Genomic DNA, 15939 nt, shown 5'->3' on the forward strand with positions numbered 1-15939 from the left:
TCTTATTCATAAGAACATAAAAATGGCCATGCTGGGTCAGACCAATGGTCTGTCTAGCCCCATATCCTGTCTTCCGACAGTGGTCGATGCCAGATGCTTCAGAGGGAATGAACAGAAAAGGCAATTACTGAATGATCCACCCCCTGTCATCCAGTCCCAGCATCTGGCAGCCAGAGTATTAGGGACACCCAGAGTGTGGGGTTGCATTCCTGACCATCTTGGCTAATAGCCCTTGATGGACCTATGCTCCATGAATTCATCTAATTCCTTTTTGAACCCAGTTATATTTTTGGCCTTTACAACATCCCCTGGACGAGTTCCACAGGTTGACTGTGCATTGTGTGAAGAAGTACCCCCTTTTATTTGTTTTAAACCTGCTGCATATTAATTTCATTGGGTGACCCCTGGTTCTTGTGTCATGCAAAGGCATAAATAACACTTCCTTATTCACTTTCTTCACACCCTTCATGATTTTATAGAGCTTTATCATGTCCCTCTTAGTTGTTGCTTTGCCAGCTGAACAGTCTGTCTTTTTAATATTTTCTCATATAGCAGCTGGTCTATACCTTTCTCTGTACATTTTCCAATTCTAATATATCTTTTTGAGATTGAGCAATCAGAACTGCATGCAGAATTTAAGGTGTGGGCATACCATGGATTTATATAGTAGCATTTTGATATTTTCTGTCTTATTATCTATCACTTCCTAATGGTTCCTAACATTCTGTTAGCTTTTTTGACTGACACTACACTTTGAGTGGATGTTTTCAGAGAACTATCCAGAATGACACCAAAATCTTTTGAGTGGTAACAGCTAATTTAGACCTCATCATTTTGTATCTAGAGTTTGGATTGTGTTTTCCAATTTGCATTACTTTGCATTTATCACCCAGTAGCTCCCGGTAACCAGTGGAGAAGAGAGCTACAAGAGCTTTAGCTCACCTCCTCCTACGAAACTCCTTATTGGGGGAGATGTCTGGCCCTACCGACTGCCTCGGATGCACTACTTAAGCCAAAAAGAGGCAAAGGAAGTCTTCTGAGCATGAAGGTCGATTCCTGCTTGGCTGTCACTTAGTCCCCTGAATTCTGTGCTTTGTCTTCCTGCCTTCCAGCTTGTTCCTACCCTCCTTATCCCAGATCCTCTCTACGCCAGGTTCCCGCTTTCCTGCCTTGCTCCAGATCCCTGCTCCTCCACCCCACCCCTGACTCAAACTTGACCCTTGGCATGATTCCTGACTTGGGTTTCAACTCTTGGCTGGAATCCCGACTCAGGCTTTGACCACTAGACTTAACTGCCTACTCCTTGGTCCTTACAATAGTGTGCCAAAAGTGGCAGCATGGGTTAGCTCTGCCAGGTAAAAACGTGGCTGAATCCTGTGGTCATGTATTCGGCATGGCTGGCCTGTGCTGCTACTCTCTGTTCTACCCCAAGTACATTACTAGGTTGATGAAAATTAGCACAAGTATGTCTACATGAGTTGGCATCATGCCCATAGCTCATAATGTAGCCATAGCTATAGACTATAATTTGATAGATTTATCATACGTTGATTAGAGCAAGTTTAGAATATTATACGCAAAGAAGAGAGTTGCATGATCCACGTACGTTAAATTACTACTTTTGTCATGTGCTTATACAGAATTGATTTAAAAAAAAAAGAGAAGAAGTTAGTAGAGATGGGCTGGAGTTGTTAAAATCTGATCCTGTTTCCTAGAAGACAAAAGCAGACATATGTACACAAAAGGGGAAAGAAAATAACAGCAAAGATAAAAAATGCAGCTTCTGTCTCTGGTGTTGACTCTTACTTGCAACCTCACTGCTGGAAAACAGACAGGCATGGCACTTGGTCTTATTAGCCACTCTGAGACCTGGCAAATTCATGCCACCATCAGGCAGTTTAGGGCATTTCATTTAGTTGCTGTCTCTGATCCCAAGCTCAAGCAGTGTTGCAAAATATGCAGTCTTGACCTGCTAAGACAGACTTGTAAGACAGAAGGAAAAAGAAGAGAGATCGGAAAGAGAAGAAATAAGGCAGGGAAGGAAAAGGATGCCTGGGGTGAAGTGTGGGGACAAAGTCTCATATCCCAGGTGGCATTTGGGATCTAGCCAAAGCTGGTGGAGGCATCAATGTCATTTATCTGCCTCTCTCTAGTCAGAAAATCTTTCAGGATTAGGATTAAGAAGGTCTAAAGTCCCAGGAGACGGTAGGGCTGGAAGTCATGATGGTGAAGCTCGCTTTTTCCCCTTCTCTCACTTTTCAGTCAGTCAATATCACACTCCATTAGATTTTCCCAAAAAAGTCTCTCTTTGAGGTACCTCAAAGGAAGTGATGGGTGGAATAGCCCATCCCTTCATTATTTTGTGCATCACTTAGGCCTGATTGCCAACACATCAATTTTGGTTCATTGATTTCTGATCCCACACTCGTTTTGTTTACCAGGCATGATCTTAACACAGTCTTTGAGTTATATCAGCAGTCCATTTTGATTGGACTAACTCAGTTTTTCTGTCTCCTTTTTGCACCTTTTCCCATCAACATTTATTATAGGTTATTATGATACGTTATGAGCTTTCATTCAACTTTTCATAGTTAAGATCACAATTAGAGTAAATTTGTAGGCCCAGTTATTACAACAGAGCATAGCCCAGTTATGTGGACATTTCTGACTGTACCTTTCATTGGGTATGTTAGGGTTCTATATTACTCTCTGTCTACATTCAGAACTCTCAGCGATGTCAGTTTAGAGTCCCTGATTGAGATAACATATGGCCCTTGTCCTCTAAAGAAAGTTGAGGACTTTCTAAACTAAAAGAAACTAAATATTTCCAGAACTTCCCCATTGGGGGTGAGATTTTCAAAGCTACCAGGGAGATTTGGACACTTATTTTCCATTAACATTAATCTGATCCCCCAAGTGGCTTTGAAAATCCAGGCCTTGATCTTTCTTGAATCTTCTGAATAAGTTAGTGGTCATTAGCTAGCAAAGAGACTTCTACTAGCTGTGAGCCAATTGCTCAATAATGGAGGAGGAGGGGGGGAGACAAAGATATAACCTCATTCCCCTCCATATTGGCCTTTGGAATGAGCCAGCCCACAAAGGAGAGCAGTCTGCATAATACTATTGAATGGTGCAGCATGTAACCCTCCTGTATACCAAGCAGCCCCAGGGAGATAGTATCTCTTGGGACACAATCTTTCTCCCTGTCTCCTGAAGGGCATTGCAACCCTTCAGGAGTCTGGAAGTGGTGTTTTATACAGTCAGAGATTCCAGGACAAGAAGGGGCCATTGTGATCATCCAGTCTGACCTCCTATATAACACAGGCCACAGAAATTCCCCCAAATAATTTCTAAAGCAGATTTTTTAGAAGAACCTCCCATCTTGATTTAAAAATGGGCAGTGGTGGACAATCCAGCATGACCTTAGGTAAATTGTTCCAATGGTTAATTACTCTCACTGTTAAAAATTTACGCCTTATTTCCAGACTGGAAATAGCTTCAACTTCCAGCCACTGGATTGCGTTATACCTTTCTCTGCTAGATTGAAGATTGCCTTAATTATTAACCTCAAAACATTTTGAGATGATCAGATCAGAGATACTGTATTACCTGATGAAAAGTATAATTATAATTGCCGATAGCCCCTGAGTACCCATGATACAGAAACTGCAACCCTGGACATTCCAGTGCTCTATCTGTTCTGATACCTCCTTTCTTTCAGTGGCTTAGAATGTAGATACTGAATCCAGAGACTAAATGACCTTTTCTATTTAATTCATTTCTCGATGAGTTGTATTTTGTGCACATCTTTAGGAAAACTGTGAGGACAGTGGGGATGTGGTAAAACAAGTGGAAATAATTATTAATAATCACATAAGTAACAAATTAAGCATGCAGAATTCCATCAAAGACAGGTAATAATTACTGAGTCCCCTGAGCTGTAACCTCCTACCACAATCACATTCCATTGTAAGTGCTTGAACACTTGAGAGGCCTTGCACATTTCAGCTTCACCTCCACCCTTTAATACATGTCTATTTCATTTTAATTACTACGTTCTTCAGGGCCCATTATGTGATGACTCTGGCCTCTTTCTTCTTGGCAGGTATTATTAGCCGCCAGGAGGCAGAAGAGCTGCTAATGAACAAGTCTGAAGGAGCATTCCTGGTGCGGGTCAGTGAGAAAATCTGGGGCTATGCCTTGTCTTATCGCCAACAGAGCGGGTTCAAACACTTTTTGGTGGATGCTTCGGGGGATTTCTACAGCTTCTTGGGCGTGGATCCCAACCGGCATGCGACACTCACGGATCTTATTGATTTTCACAAGGTATCACTTATTGTGGAAAGATCAATCACTGAACTCAGCAGATGAATAAATTAAAGAGGAACCATGTAATTTGAAACCAACCTAGAAAGTGGAAATGACCATAGTGAAACGCTAAACTACTGTACAGTGGCTCTAGTCAGAATATACAAATTAAACTTCATACACCTGGAGTTTTGTTTCTCTGCTGAAGTGAACCAGTGGATTTTTTTTCCACTTTCAAAATCTTCAGTATCCATTTGTGTCCCTTTCTAACCAACTTTGTATGCAGTGCCTGCTTTGAAGGACCAAAAGATGCACTAATAGGGACTGACAGAGTTAACAGTTTTTCTGAGCTTCTTTGGTCTGCAAAATTGGATTGGAAATATTACAAGAAAAGGGCTTTTGATGGTATTTCAGCACTGTAGCCTCTGATCCTGGAGCCGCAAAATGCAAAAGCACACACAATTAGGAGAGTGAGGGTCAAACAAATTGAAGAATAGTCTGGGTTCAGTTTTAGGAATGGACTAAGGCTAATTTCTTATGTTATCCAAATCCCTCTTCTCAGAATAGTTTACCATGAGCCTTTGACAACTCTACATCGCCAGGAATTGGCTCTCTTGGAAGTTGTGCTTCTTACGGTCCAGTCTGTGACTAAAAAGCAGCACAATTTCTGATGGAACAGGTTATTTTTACCTTCTCATGTGTGTCTCTCCATCAATTTTTCTTCTGTTTTTCTCTTTCTCCTCACCCGTATCGTTCCCTCTCCTCTTTTCTCTTCTTTGTTTCACTCTCATTCCAGTGGATTTTTTCTCCTCTACAACTATTTCCATATCCCATTTCTCCTCAGACAACGTGTAAGGAGCTTTCTTTTTCTTCCCCTAATTTCCCTTCTCCTGCTCCCAATTTCCCTTCCCTCTCCTCTAAGCCTTTCTTAAGGTGCCATGAACTTCAGTTTGAAGCACCTCTGCATGCTCTCTCCACACCTATGCACACTCTATTCGTTCCCCCAGTGAACCTCTTGTTAGTACTTATAATACTGAACAACAGAGGGAAATTCTGCTCTGTAACACTGGGGTAAATCTGGAATAATTCACTAGATTTATATCAGTTTAATGGAGATGAGAAGTCGGGCCCACGAGTGAGGTCACCGCAGAACATGACAGTCCCTGCCTCAAGGAATTTACATTGCAAGTAAGAAACAGACCATGCAGTCAGAGCAGAGTGTAATATTCTACATAAATAGGTTGGGACAGATTCCTGGCCTCTCTCAAGAAATGGCACAAGAAGGGGTCTTAAAACTGCCTTAATGCAGCAGCTGAGAATCTAACTAGCATAGGAGAGATGTGAGCCTGGCACACAACCTCTATTTGCCCCTCCAAGGAGGGGTGGGGCCAGAGTGCAATGTGGTCCAGTGATCCCGGCTAGAGGAACAACTCCTCAAGACCATTATCCCCTGGCACAAGGTAGAGCAGCCCTAAGCTGGTTCTAACTTCAGTTTGTGTGAGTGGTGGGAGAGAGGGACGGGGGGGAGGGTTATAAAGTTGGCACAGTACTGCCTATGTGTGGATCTAGCCCGTTATACATAGAACACACACCCCACATGATAAGCAGGGGGAAAGCTGAACCTAGACACCTCCATTTTATTTTATATATTTGAAGAAGCCTTCATTTCAAAGTCAGTGCATCTCTTTGTACTGCCTCCTACAGAAACAAGCATCATCTAGATCGGTATATTGGAGAGAGGGACTCTCAGGATACTCCTGGTTGGGAATATTACTTTTTACAGTTGCACAGCTAGCACTTAAACACTGCAGGCTGAAACTGTGGTGGAACTCAGTCCCTGAGGCAGGCGTTCTGGCAGCCATGATGTCTCCTCCTCTTTTGGGGGCAATCAAGTCTGACAAAAGTTCCTGTATTTCCCTTGTTTTCTCCTTGCCCATCATAGACAATAACCACACAAGACACCCCATTCATCTGCAAACAGAACAAGGGCACCTGTCAGAAGCAAAATGTCTATTAAGCCCAGACAATAAGGAAAAAATATTTTCGTGTGGGGGGGAGAGCGTCCCCGATGATAAAATCGACAGGTGTGGTTGTGACAGTCTCATTAGAGAAGCTGCTTTTTTTCTAAAGTGACCACCCAGTTCTCTTTTAATTGTCTGGCTTAGTGGACATATGTAAAACAGGTCAGTTTGCTCCCGAGTGTCAGTTCCTGTTTTCCATATCATTGTCAATGAAACTTTTCTGCTGTCTTTACCTCTGAAGTGAACTCTCAAGCCCTCCACAACCTTTTAATGGCCAGCTACACAATGCCAGAGGACATGAAAGCAGCACAACGGAAATTAACTTACTCTCTTCCAGATCCTGCCCCAGTTCTGTTTTAGATTAAACTCTTTCAGGAAGGTTCCTGGTCTTTTGTCATGGTTAAGATGAACTGTAGGTGGATTCCATTTATCTTCAGAGCCCAAAGTTTACTGTGATCCCAAAGACCACAGCAAAAGCTGTAAGAATTCAGAGCCAGCCACCAAAACTAAAGGGGCTAGGAAATGACAATAATACAGAGCTTGACCCTCTTTCCTCTTCTTTACCTCATTCTGGTCTTTATTTGGAGACATTGGTTAATGTGGGTGTTGGGAGATTGTCAGGTCAGGTAACTACTACCCAACTTTACATCCACAAAAGACCATGTGGCACTAGCCAGTCTAATGTTTATATGAGTTTTTACAACCACTAGGGTTTATTTTTGCATATAAATATAGCGTTGAAAGCAGCAAACATTATAATTAAGTTGAGAGTGGCTTTCCCTACTAAACCCCTGTATCTGCTTGCTCATAACTTTCCCACAATGTTTCTATTTGGATAGCAAATTTCCATACTTATTTTCAACCCAACATAGTGATTGGGCATGGACCAAGACTGGGATTTTCAATGGGGCCTAAAGGAGTTAGGTACTCAAATTCCCATTGAGTTTCACTGAGAACTGAACACCTTTGAAAATCCAAGCCCAATAACTCAGATCTAAATTTGGATTCAGCTGCATTCCTAACTTTGGGATGTTCTGATCTATGGTTTTGCCCCCTATCTAATCCCCAAGTCATTTTTAATGGACTCATTAAAATTGTTTCAGTCATTTTTAATGAATAACAAAACAGAATTCCCTTCATTTATGTAACTCTTATTTTCCCACTCCATTTTTATTGTATTCTAACATGCCAGTTTAAATAATGAATAACAGTCTCTATGCTAACAATGGAAAATGGTTTAGTCTTTTATTCCATTCTTTTTATATGGGCATACAGTTATCAACTGTGCATGTGCAGAGAGTGGCATAGATTATGCAGAGCACTAAGAAGGATGTGGAACTAGCATGATCCTTTCCACTGACTGTGTGGAAGAGGGAATATCAGGCCCTGTACAAAGCAGAGGTGAAGAAGGAGCTGGTTTTTGTATTGGCAGCTCCACACCTTGGAGAGAGAAGAGGAGCTGCTGGTATCCCAGTGTACATTTGATGAGATGCACATTTGTGTGTCTTATTAGAATTGCAGATAATCATTTTTAAGATGTGTAGTTGGGCAATAGCAGCCAGTTTCTCATCTCACCAAAGGTTTGGTCCTTACTGGAATTGGGTGAGGATCTTCTTTTTTGCTGTGGTTTTGTTTCTTGAGGGGACAGGTGAAGGCTGAAGCACCTTTGAATGATACTGTGAATGTCCTTTTATCTTTTCAGGAAGAAATTATCACATCCTCAGGTGGGGAGTTACTACTGGAACCATGTGGACAGAGGAAGAATCCACCTGACTACAGTTCCTTATTTGAATGACTGTTTTCTGTCTTTAGGACTAGAATGAAAACCCTACTACTAGGGTAGTTAAAATAGTATGTTAATTATCAAATTTTCAGTTACTAGCTGTTTGGCCAACAAACTACCACCATTAACAGGTCCTAGAAGCAACCATTTGATACCTGATTTGTGGTAATTATTTATATTACCAAGAGTTTAAAGATGGGAGAATACTGACTGACTACAAGTGAAAACAATTCTCAGTAGTCCTTCTAAGAGATGTGGTCAACTGGCATTGGCACTCAAGGTCATTTTAATTTTTCAACTAATGTCCAGGGTTGAAAATGCTAACTGACATGACTTTAAGGAGGAAGGTGAACTACTGTATACATTCATAAGATGTTGTATGAAATACTAATATGTTGAATTAGGTTCTTTCCTCTGACATCAGGTTTGCTAGTTTCCAATGACAAGCTCATCAGTCAATCTTGCAGTTTTGCAAATGGACTTTAAAAACCTATGTAATTTGTGATATATTATTGTTTACTTTCAAATTCAGGCCTATAAAGTGAAATTTCCCTCAGAGCAGACAGTCCCCACAAGATCCTGTGCACTATTAAAGACTTTATTGGTCCAGCAGCATTGGAAAGACTTTCACCTGTTCTGTAGAAGATGGTCAATTATTCTGCACCATGTAGCTAATCACTGTTTCCAACAGGAAACAAACAAACAAAAAACCTACAAGATTTACAACTCACAAATCACTTTATGTTGGGAATGTAATTTTGAAACTTGAAGTAATGAATTAATTAAGGATGGGGAAATCACTCTGGATAAAATATGAAGTGACCTGAATCCTCACCCAAAACTCTAGCCAATCCCTGACATTTCTCTACTTTCAGTGATGCCCAAGCCGCATCTTGCAGTTTCCTGGCTTTACTTTTTTATAGTTCCAGACATTCCCTTACCAGTTCTGCTTGCAAGGGAGTTAGACAGATCCATGTATAAGGCATGACGTATTTATTAGATATCATGCCTGTTCACCTTTACATATAAGGCAGAGAGTTCTTAAAGCATTTGTTACAGCCACATACTAAATATCAGAACATATCTAAAGAAACAGGTATACCGAAGTGAGTAACATAGGCTAGCTACTTAGACTTACTTGATTGATAAGTTGGAGATCATTCCATTAGACAAGTTATGAAGTATTTAGAAGATTTTTAAAGAACTCTCACTAGCCTTCTGGTTTGCTCCCAGGCCCCTTTGCAAGGAGCTGTCAGTTGGACTCAGCTGGGGTATACAGTTGTTTCCCCTTTCAGTTCCTCAGATCCTATTCCTCCCTTCCCCAGGAGGGCATCATTTCAGAATTGTCTGGCCATGCTGAAGGTTTGTTTACAATATACAGCATAATGTATTTGATCTGAGTCATTCTCAGTGGAGGGATGTAACTGAAATGACCATGTGACTCCATAAGTGGGTAGTTTCTCCATCCTTTTCAGATACTTAAGACCCATTTTGAATAATGAGAGACTTTGCCCACAGCTACATCTCACATCTCATTTCCTCTGCCTGCTCCTTAAAAGTCTTCCCAGTACTCTCTTAACTCCAACCTTTGTGCTTCTCTCTCACTTTCAGCTTTGTGCCTTACTTTATGATATTCTCATGCTTGGAACAGCCTCACAATTCATATGTGCCACTCTCCCACATCCCCTTAAAACCTTTTTCTTATTATTGAATCCCTTCCTCCTCAGAGGGTGACTCCATTTGCTTGTGCCCTTGAACAGGTATCCTGTGTATTGTATCTGTCAGAATTAGACCGTAAACTGATCTTCAGGGGAAGGGACCTTGTCTTTACACGTTTGTTAAGCATCACGTACACTTATGGTGTTACACAAATAATAAATGCTCTTCATAATGACAGTGGCTTTCCTCATTATTGCCTCTTCCAGTCCTTGTTGAAATCAGAAAATTCAGACATGTCTTGCAATATCACATAGGATATTTTTCTTTTGTTAATGTTAGCTTTTTGTGAGATTAAATCCATCTGTGTTTGTGACCTGTGAAGAAGAATTTCTATTAGCTTTCCACAGAGGGAAATTTAGTTGGACAGTTTCTATGTGATTTGCATTGGCCACATTGGCCCTGGTTTCTGTAAAACCTCATAACAAAAGGTTGTCTAAGAAGTTAGGGTTCAGTCTAAATTGTAATCAGGGCTCACTAGTGTATTGTTCACTTTCTGGATCAGCTATTCTCATCATAGGGTACTCTGATGTGAATGCAGCTAAGATTTCTTGACCAAATATGTTTGGAAAATTAGGATAGTCTTTTCTGCGGCTGATATCTTGGGAAGCAGTGTGACCTAGCAGTTTGAGTGGGTGACTGGGAGTCGAGAGATCTGTGTTGTCTTCAGCACTTGGCCATTAGCTCAACAGTGGAACTCTTGCAAGTCACTGAGTCTTTGAGCTTCAATTTACCATCCTGGAAAAAGGGGATAATAATATGGACTCCCTCTCTTTTGTAAACTATTTTCAGATCCTCAGATAAAAGGTTATTATGTATGCTTAAAGTAGGACACATTGTTTTCTGATTCTTTTGAGGTTTACCTCCCTGTAGAATTCAGCATCTACAATTATGGGAATGTTTGTGTACATAAAGTTGAAGCAGCCTTGTTCTGTATAAAGAATTCATATTCATAAGACGTTGGCAATAACATAATTATTCCTTTCTAAATGATACATTTCCCAGGAACTGTCTACATTTTTGAATACAGGACAAGAAAACTTGAAAGTTTGGATCTTTAGCTTACCCGTTCTGTCCTAATTAACGTGTATGAGACAACCACACAGTTTTCAATTCATGATATATTTCCTACTTTTTTGGGTCTGCATTCCATGCATGTCTCATATTTTAGGTTTTACCTGGCTTTAAAATAAATTCCTTGTAAGTTCTCCTGCAAATGAAATTACTGTCTGGAAAACCGCAATTTCATCTTGAGAGTTTTATTATGTTAATAAATGTCAGAATTCTCAAATAAAGGAATTGCTTTTTTTCCAGAGCCCCACAGAAATAATGAAGAACATCCAGCCAACTCAGAGAGAACTGCTTAGTAAAACTTTACAATATATAACCAGAAATATTGGAAATAAAATATAGTGCCACTTAACTGAAGATAAAATTCAAAGAAAACAAAAGGACATCATAGTAGACAGAAATTAAAAAGAACAGAAGCTTTCCTAGGTAAAGATGTGCAGCTGCTGCTAATACACTGGAGGGTAGCGGGGGAAATACAAGAGTAGAGACATTTTCTGAGCTAACAAATGCTTGTTGCTGCCTTCCAGAAAACAAATGGACTATGAAAAGGTAACTAGTGAGTGGGAGGCATAGAAAGGGGGAAAGCAATTTAGAAAATGAAGAGAGAATTAAAACAATGAGACAAATGTGTTTATCCCATTGTTTTTAAAAAAATTACTATATTTTTGAAATCCTTCGAGGAAACTCCGAAGATTGTTCTCTTCCCCAAATCATAATGCTTAAAATATAAGTGGAGTCTGAGCCACAACATTCAGAACTGCATTTCAAACTCCCAAAGTCTGGAGATGTTGGCTTAGCCCAACAGAGATTCCAAGCTGCGGATTCTTGCCAGGATCTGCATTCAGATTCCAAGCCCTGCCTTGCTTCTTCTACATTCAGTGTTGTTTGGTTCTGTCCGTTTCTCTACAGTCTTTTGAGGTGGTGGTGGTTTCGATTTCCTGTTTGTCCAGGTTTATGATATTATAGCAGTGACCCACAAATCTTGGTTGTGATTTATTTTTCCTGGGGTAGCTAGTGCTGAGTCAAGGGAGCTGCATGTGCGGAATTCCATTTTAAGGATTCCTGTCAATATTTCCTGTCACTCTGGCCTCTGGAATTGATGGTAAGTCCACTTTGATAGGGACACAAACTTCATAATAAGGAAAACATTTACATTCTTAAATGAATCTGACTTTCCTTTATATCCCTATCATAGCAATAAAAATGCACTTTATAGGTTCACAAGTATTTATGCATATTCTTTAGACAGAATCTCCAATGCATTCATTACCTTGGCTTTCTGGGATCCCTGTTACATCTGTAATTTTTGATTTTTGTCTCAATACTAGGGCTGTGTACAGATTTTGTCAGTTTAATGGCATTGGCTTTTGTATGGAAAAGCAAACACAGCCCAAACAAACCCTACTACAGGGATATGATTTTGAAACCCACCTAATGTATTTGGATGCTCACTTCCAGTGTATTATCTCTGCTTTAGGTATTGCAGTGGAATTAATATACAGTTTAAGAGTATTTAAAATTATTGAATCTTTGCATTAAAGAAGCACCTCAAAACCCCATTTAGTATCAGGACCGCATTGTACTGAACAAACACTGAGTAAAAGACTATCCCTGCCTCAGAGAGGTGTCTAAAGATTTTTGGTAAAACAGATGGACTATATATGGTGTTCATATTTACTGAATCTGGGCTGGACCCAGAGCCCATTGAGATCATGTGAGACTGCAATAATTTCAACTGATTTTGTTGAGCTGTATGAACCAGAACCTCCACTGGTGTGAATCAAGATAGCTCCATTGACTACAGTGAAGCTACCCAGATTTCCACTGGCTGAGGATCCACCCCCATGAGTACACACAATCCCCCTTGTCTTTCACAATTTGCTTTAAATACACACAAGGCTATTTATATTGTTATCTTATAATGATGCCTGTGTGTACCACAGTGGTTTGAAGTCTAACTCATAAATTCTTTAAAAAGCAACAGAGAGTCCTGTGGCACTTTAAAGACTAACAGATGTATTGGAGCATAAGCTTTCGTGAGTGAATGTCCACTTCGTCAGATGCATCATACATTCTTGTCTTCCAGTTTTTATAAAGCCACAGCACAAATTTGCTCTAAGGTGAAACGTGGTATTTCTCATTCTGGGAGAAATTTTCTTTCTCTCTTATTTATATATACACCTCTACCTCGATATAAGGCTGTCCTCGGGAGCCAAAAAATCTTACCACGTTATAGGTGAAACTGCGTTATATCGAACTTGCTTTAATTTGCCAGAGTGCGCAGCCCCGCCCTCCGGAGCACTGCTTTACCGCATTATATCCAAATTCATGTTATATCGGGTCGCGTTATATTGGGGTAGAGATGTGTGTATATATATATATATATCTCTGCATCATTTACAAGCGGTAGCTTATTTTTTCACAAGTTTCTAAAGATTTACATTTTGTTTTTGTTATGTCTCTTCTTTAAGATTCCCAGAGACTCATGTTAGTGAGCTGAAGTACTAATATGCCCCTAGCTGGGCTGTCAATTGCAAGCGGTATTTGCATTTGAGCTGTGGTTTGTATTTCCTGGACTGATCCTTGTTCCTTGAGTATATTTTAGATTGCTTGATGATAATGATGCATAATTGATTTCTGTAGCTAATTTATTGCAGTGCAAGTACTCTGAAACCTCTACAAATATTTGTTTAGTGCTAGTGATTACCCCTGCAGTTTGTGTATTTACCTTATGGCGTGTGCCAATGCAAATTTTCTACTAGGCTGGAACTAGTTGCTGGTGGTGTTTTGCTCTCTTTGAAGTTCTTCCAGTAGTCTTAAATTAAGGTTACATCCTTGTATTATAGGTTTAGTTATTATATATTAAACATGGATTATAAACAATTTCTCTATGGTGGCGAAACAGCTTCATAAGAGATGGCTCTGTTTCAGCTCAGATCGTGTCCCTTTGATCTGTGCATGGTGGAAGCTCTCCGTTTGCAGATCTCTTGCCCTTACTGAATGCAAGGGTTTTAGCTGCCTCTGTGGCAGCATTTACTCCTCCCCCCCCGTTCCCAGACTCCACAGATCTGCATGTGAGAAAGGAACATTCAGTGGCATTGAGGGCAGAGCGGAAGGACGAATGGACACATCTAGTCCTGTGGAGTTGCCCATCCAGTGAGCAAAGTGTTTGGGGCTGAGCGCTAACATACTCGCTGCGTTGCTCATTACACCTGTAGCAGGCAGAGGGTGCATTGGGATGACTAAAGTGTGAGCAGGACATGTGTAGTCCTGTGGAGATGACTGGTTAGTCTATCAGTACCTCAGGAATGGCACAAAAGTGGCCTTCTACAAAGAATACCTGAGGAGTAGCCACAATTATCAGCATGAAGGATTTGGCCCTGAGTAGTATATGGACATATCTTTTGAATATTCTTTAAGTGCCACATGTAAGAACTTAGAAGCATGTTTTCATATACTCTGAGAGTAGTATGTTTTCTTGAAAATGCATGGAGGTACTTTTTAAATCTCCATTTTTCTGATCCCAGAAATGGTGCAGGTGCTGTTTCCTTATTCTAGTTGCATAAAGACTTTGCTTCAGTGCATTCTCAGTAACTCAAGCCAGCTGGTATTTTTGAAACCCAGTATGTTCCTTGCATTTTTTTTTAATTGCTTTATTGATTAATTCATTGGCTAGTGTTTCCTCTGTTACAAACCCTTCTGAAAAAGGTTGTCTTCAAACAACTTTCACATTTTAAAAAAGAGATAATTAAGATACTAGATTGTAAAAGTTATTTGGGGCAGAAAACTTATCATGTGTAAAGAGTCATGCACACCAGTAGCATGATATAAAAAAAGGAAGTGAACCTTGCTGACCACATGAACCATGATTAAAACTTGCAACAGAGCTCTTATATCAAAAATAAACAAAGGACACAGCCATGAGTGTGTAGTCTGCTCTTTCAGTAGAGGTACCAATGAGGCTTCCAAAGAAACTTCCTGAACTTCTTTTGGAAGTCATATAAAAACCCCAGCTTAATAAAGAACTCTAAGGCTATACCAAATTAATTAAAAGAAGAATAGCCTGAGAACCATTGGTGATACTGTGAACACAAAACACCCCCATTGCCCTTAGAGTGTGTTTGCATGCTTCACTGGGACTGCAAGCCATTGTTTCTTATTGGCTCTTGACTATCACAAGCCACTGTAAATTCTCATGCTGGGTACTCAGATCAATGAGGTCATCAGTGCTGGAAAAGGTGGTGTTGTATCTGCAAATGTACTTTCACCATACATAAACATTCCTTTCTCCTAGGGATTCTCTGAAATGATAAAAGTATCTAACTGGGCTGACTAGACAAATAAAATATTTGATTTGTAGATGACACTCCCAGCCTACTAAAGATTCAATAGTTACAAACTCAAGCAAATTATGTACTGTACTGCAGTGAAGCTTTGCCTGGTCATGACTGTCTGGAACTGCCTCACAAACTGCTAGTTGACAGCTACCCAAGTGAGTGAACCACGGCGTGGGTACCTGTGAATTTGTTTCCTGTTTTAGGGACTGATCCTGAGCTGCCCTGAGTTCCCAAAGCTCCCACTGAAGTCTAATTAATCCTTAGTTTATGAGTGTAGGAAATCTATATAAGCAATGCTCCCTTTCTACCCTGTATCAGTCTGATTAATAGATCACTTTTCCATTCTTCAAGAAGAAGAAAAAGAGACCTAGTAAAAAAATCTTCCATAAACATTTTTTTCAAATGGAAAATGCCCTGTATTTAAAAATAAAATTTTGCTGAAAAATTGTTCCATCTAAGATCTTCCATTTTTTTAAATTAAAATTATTTCCCCCCCAGATTTTAGAAATGGAAAACTGAAAAATATTAACTGAAAAACTAATTTGTTTTTGCAGGAAAGAATCTATTTGTTAAAGTGTACCACCCTTTTCTCCAAACTCTCAAGACAGTACAGATGTTCAATCATTTTGACATTCTGAATGTAATTATTTCATTAGGTATACGCTCTCTCCCGTAACACTAGTTTGCTGTTTCAGGGAGAAGG

The 15939-nt window shown here is 40.0% G+C and overlaps 1 protein-coding gene across 1 annotated transcript in view; it reads left to right on the forward strand.

Annotated features, from left to right (window-relative positions):
• Positions 1-10008, forward strand: part of SH2D4B (SH2 domain containing 4B) — a 118315-nt gene extending 108307 nt beyond the window's left edge. The window contains exons 7-8 of the mRNA XM_024106938.3: positions 4106-4326; positions 8032-10008. Of these exons, the coding sequence (XP_023962706.2) occupies positions 4106-4326; positions 8032-8124 (314 nt within the window). The 3' untranslated portion in view covers positions 8125-10008. The remainder of the gene's footprint in view (positions 1-4105; positions 4327-8031) is intronic.
• Positions 10009-15939: the final 5931 nt, after the last annotated feature.

Source organism: Chrysemys picta, chromosome 7 (assembly GCF_011386835.1).
Source record: "Chrysemys picta bellii isolate R12L10 chromosome 7, ASM1138683v2, whole genome shotgun sequence".
NCBI lineage: Eukaryota > Metazoa > Chordata > Testudines > Emydidae > Chrysemys > Chrysemys picta.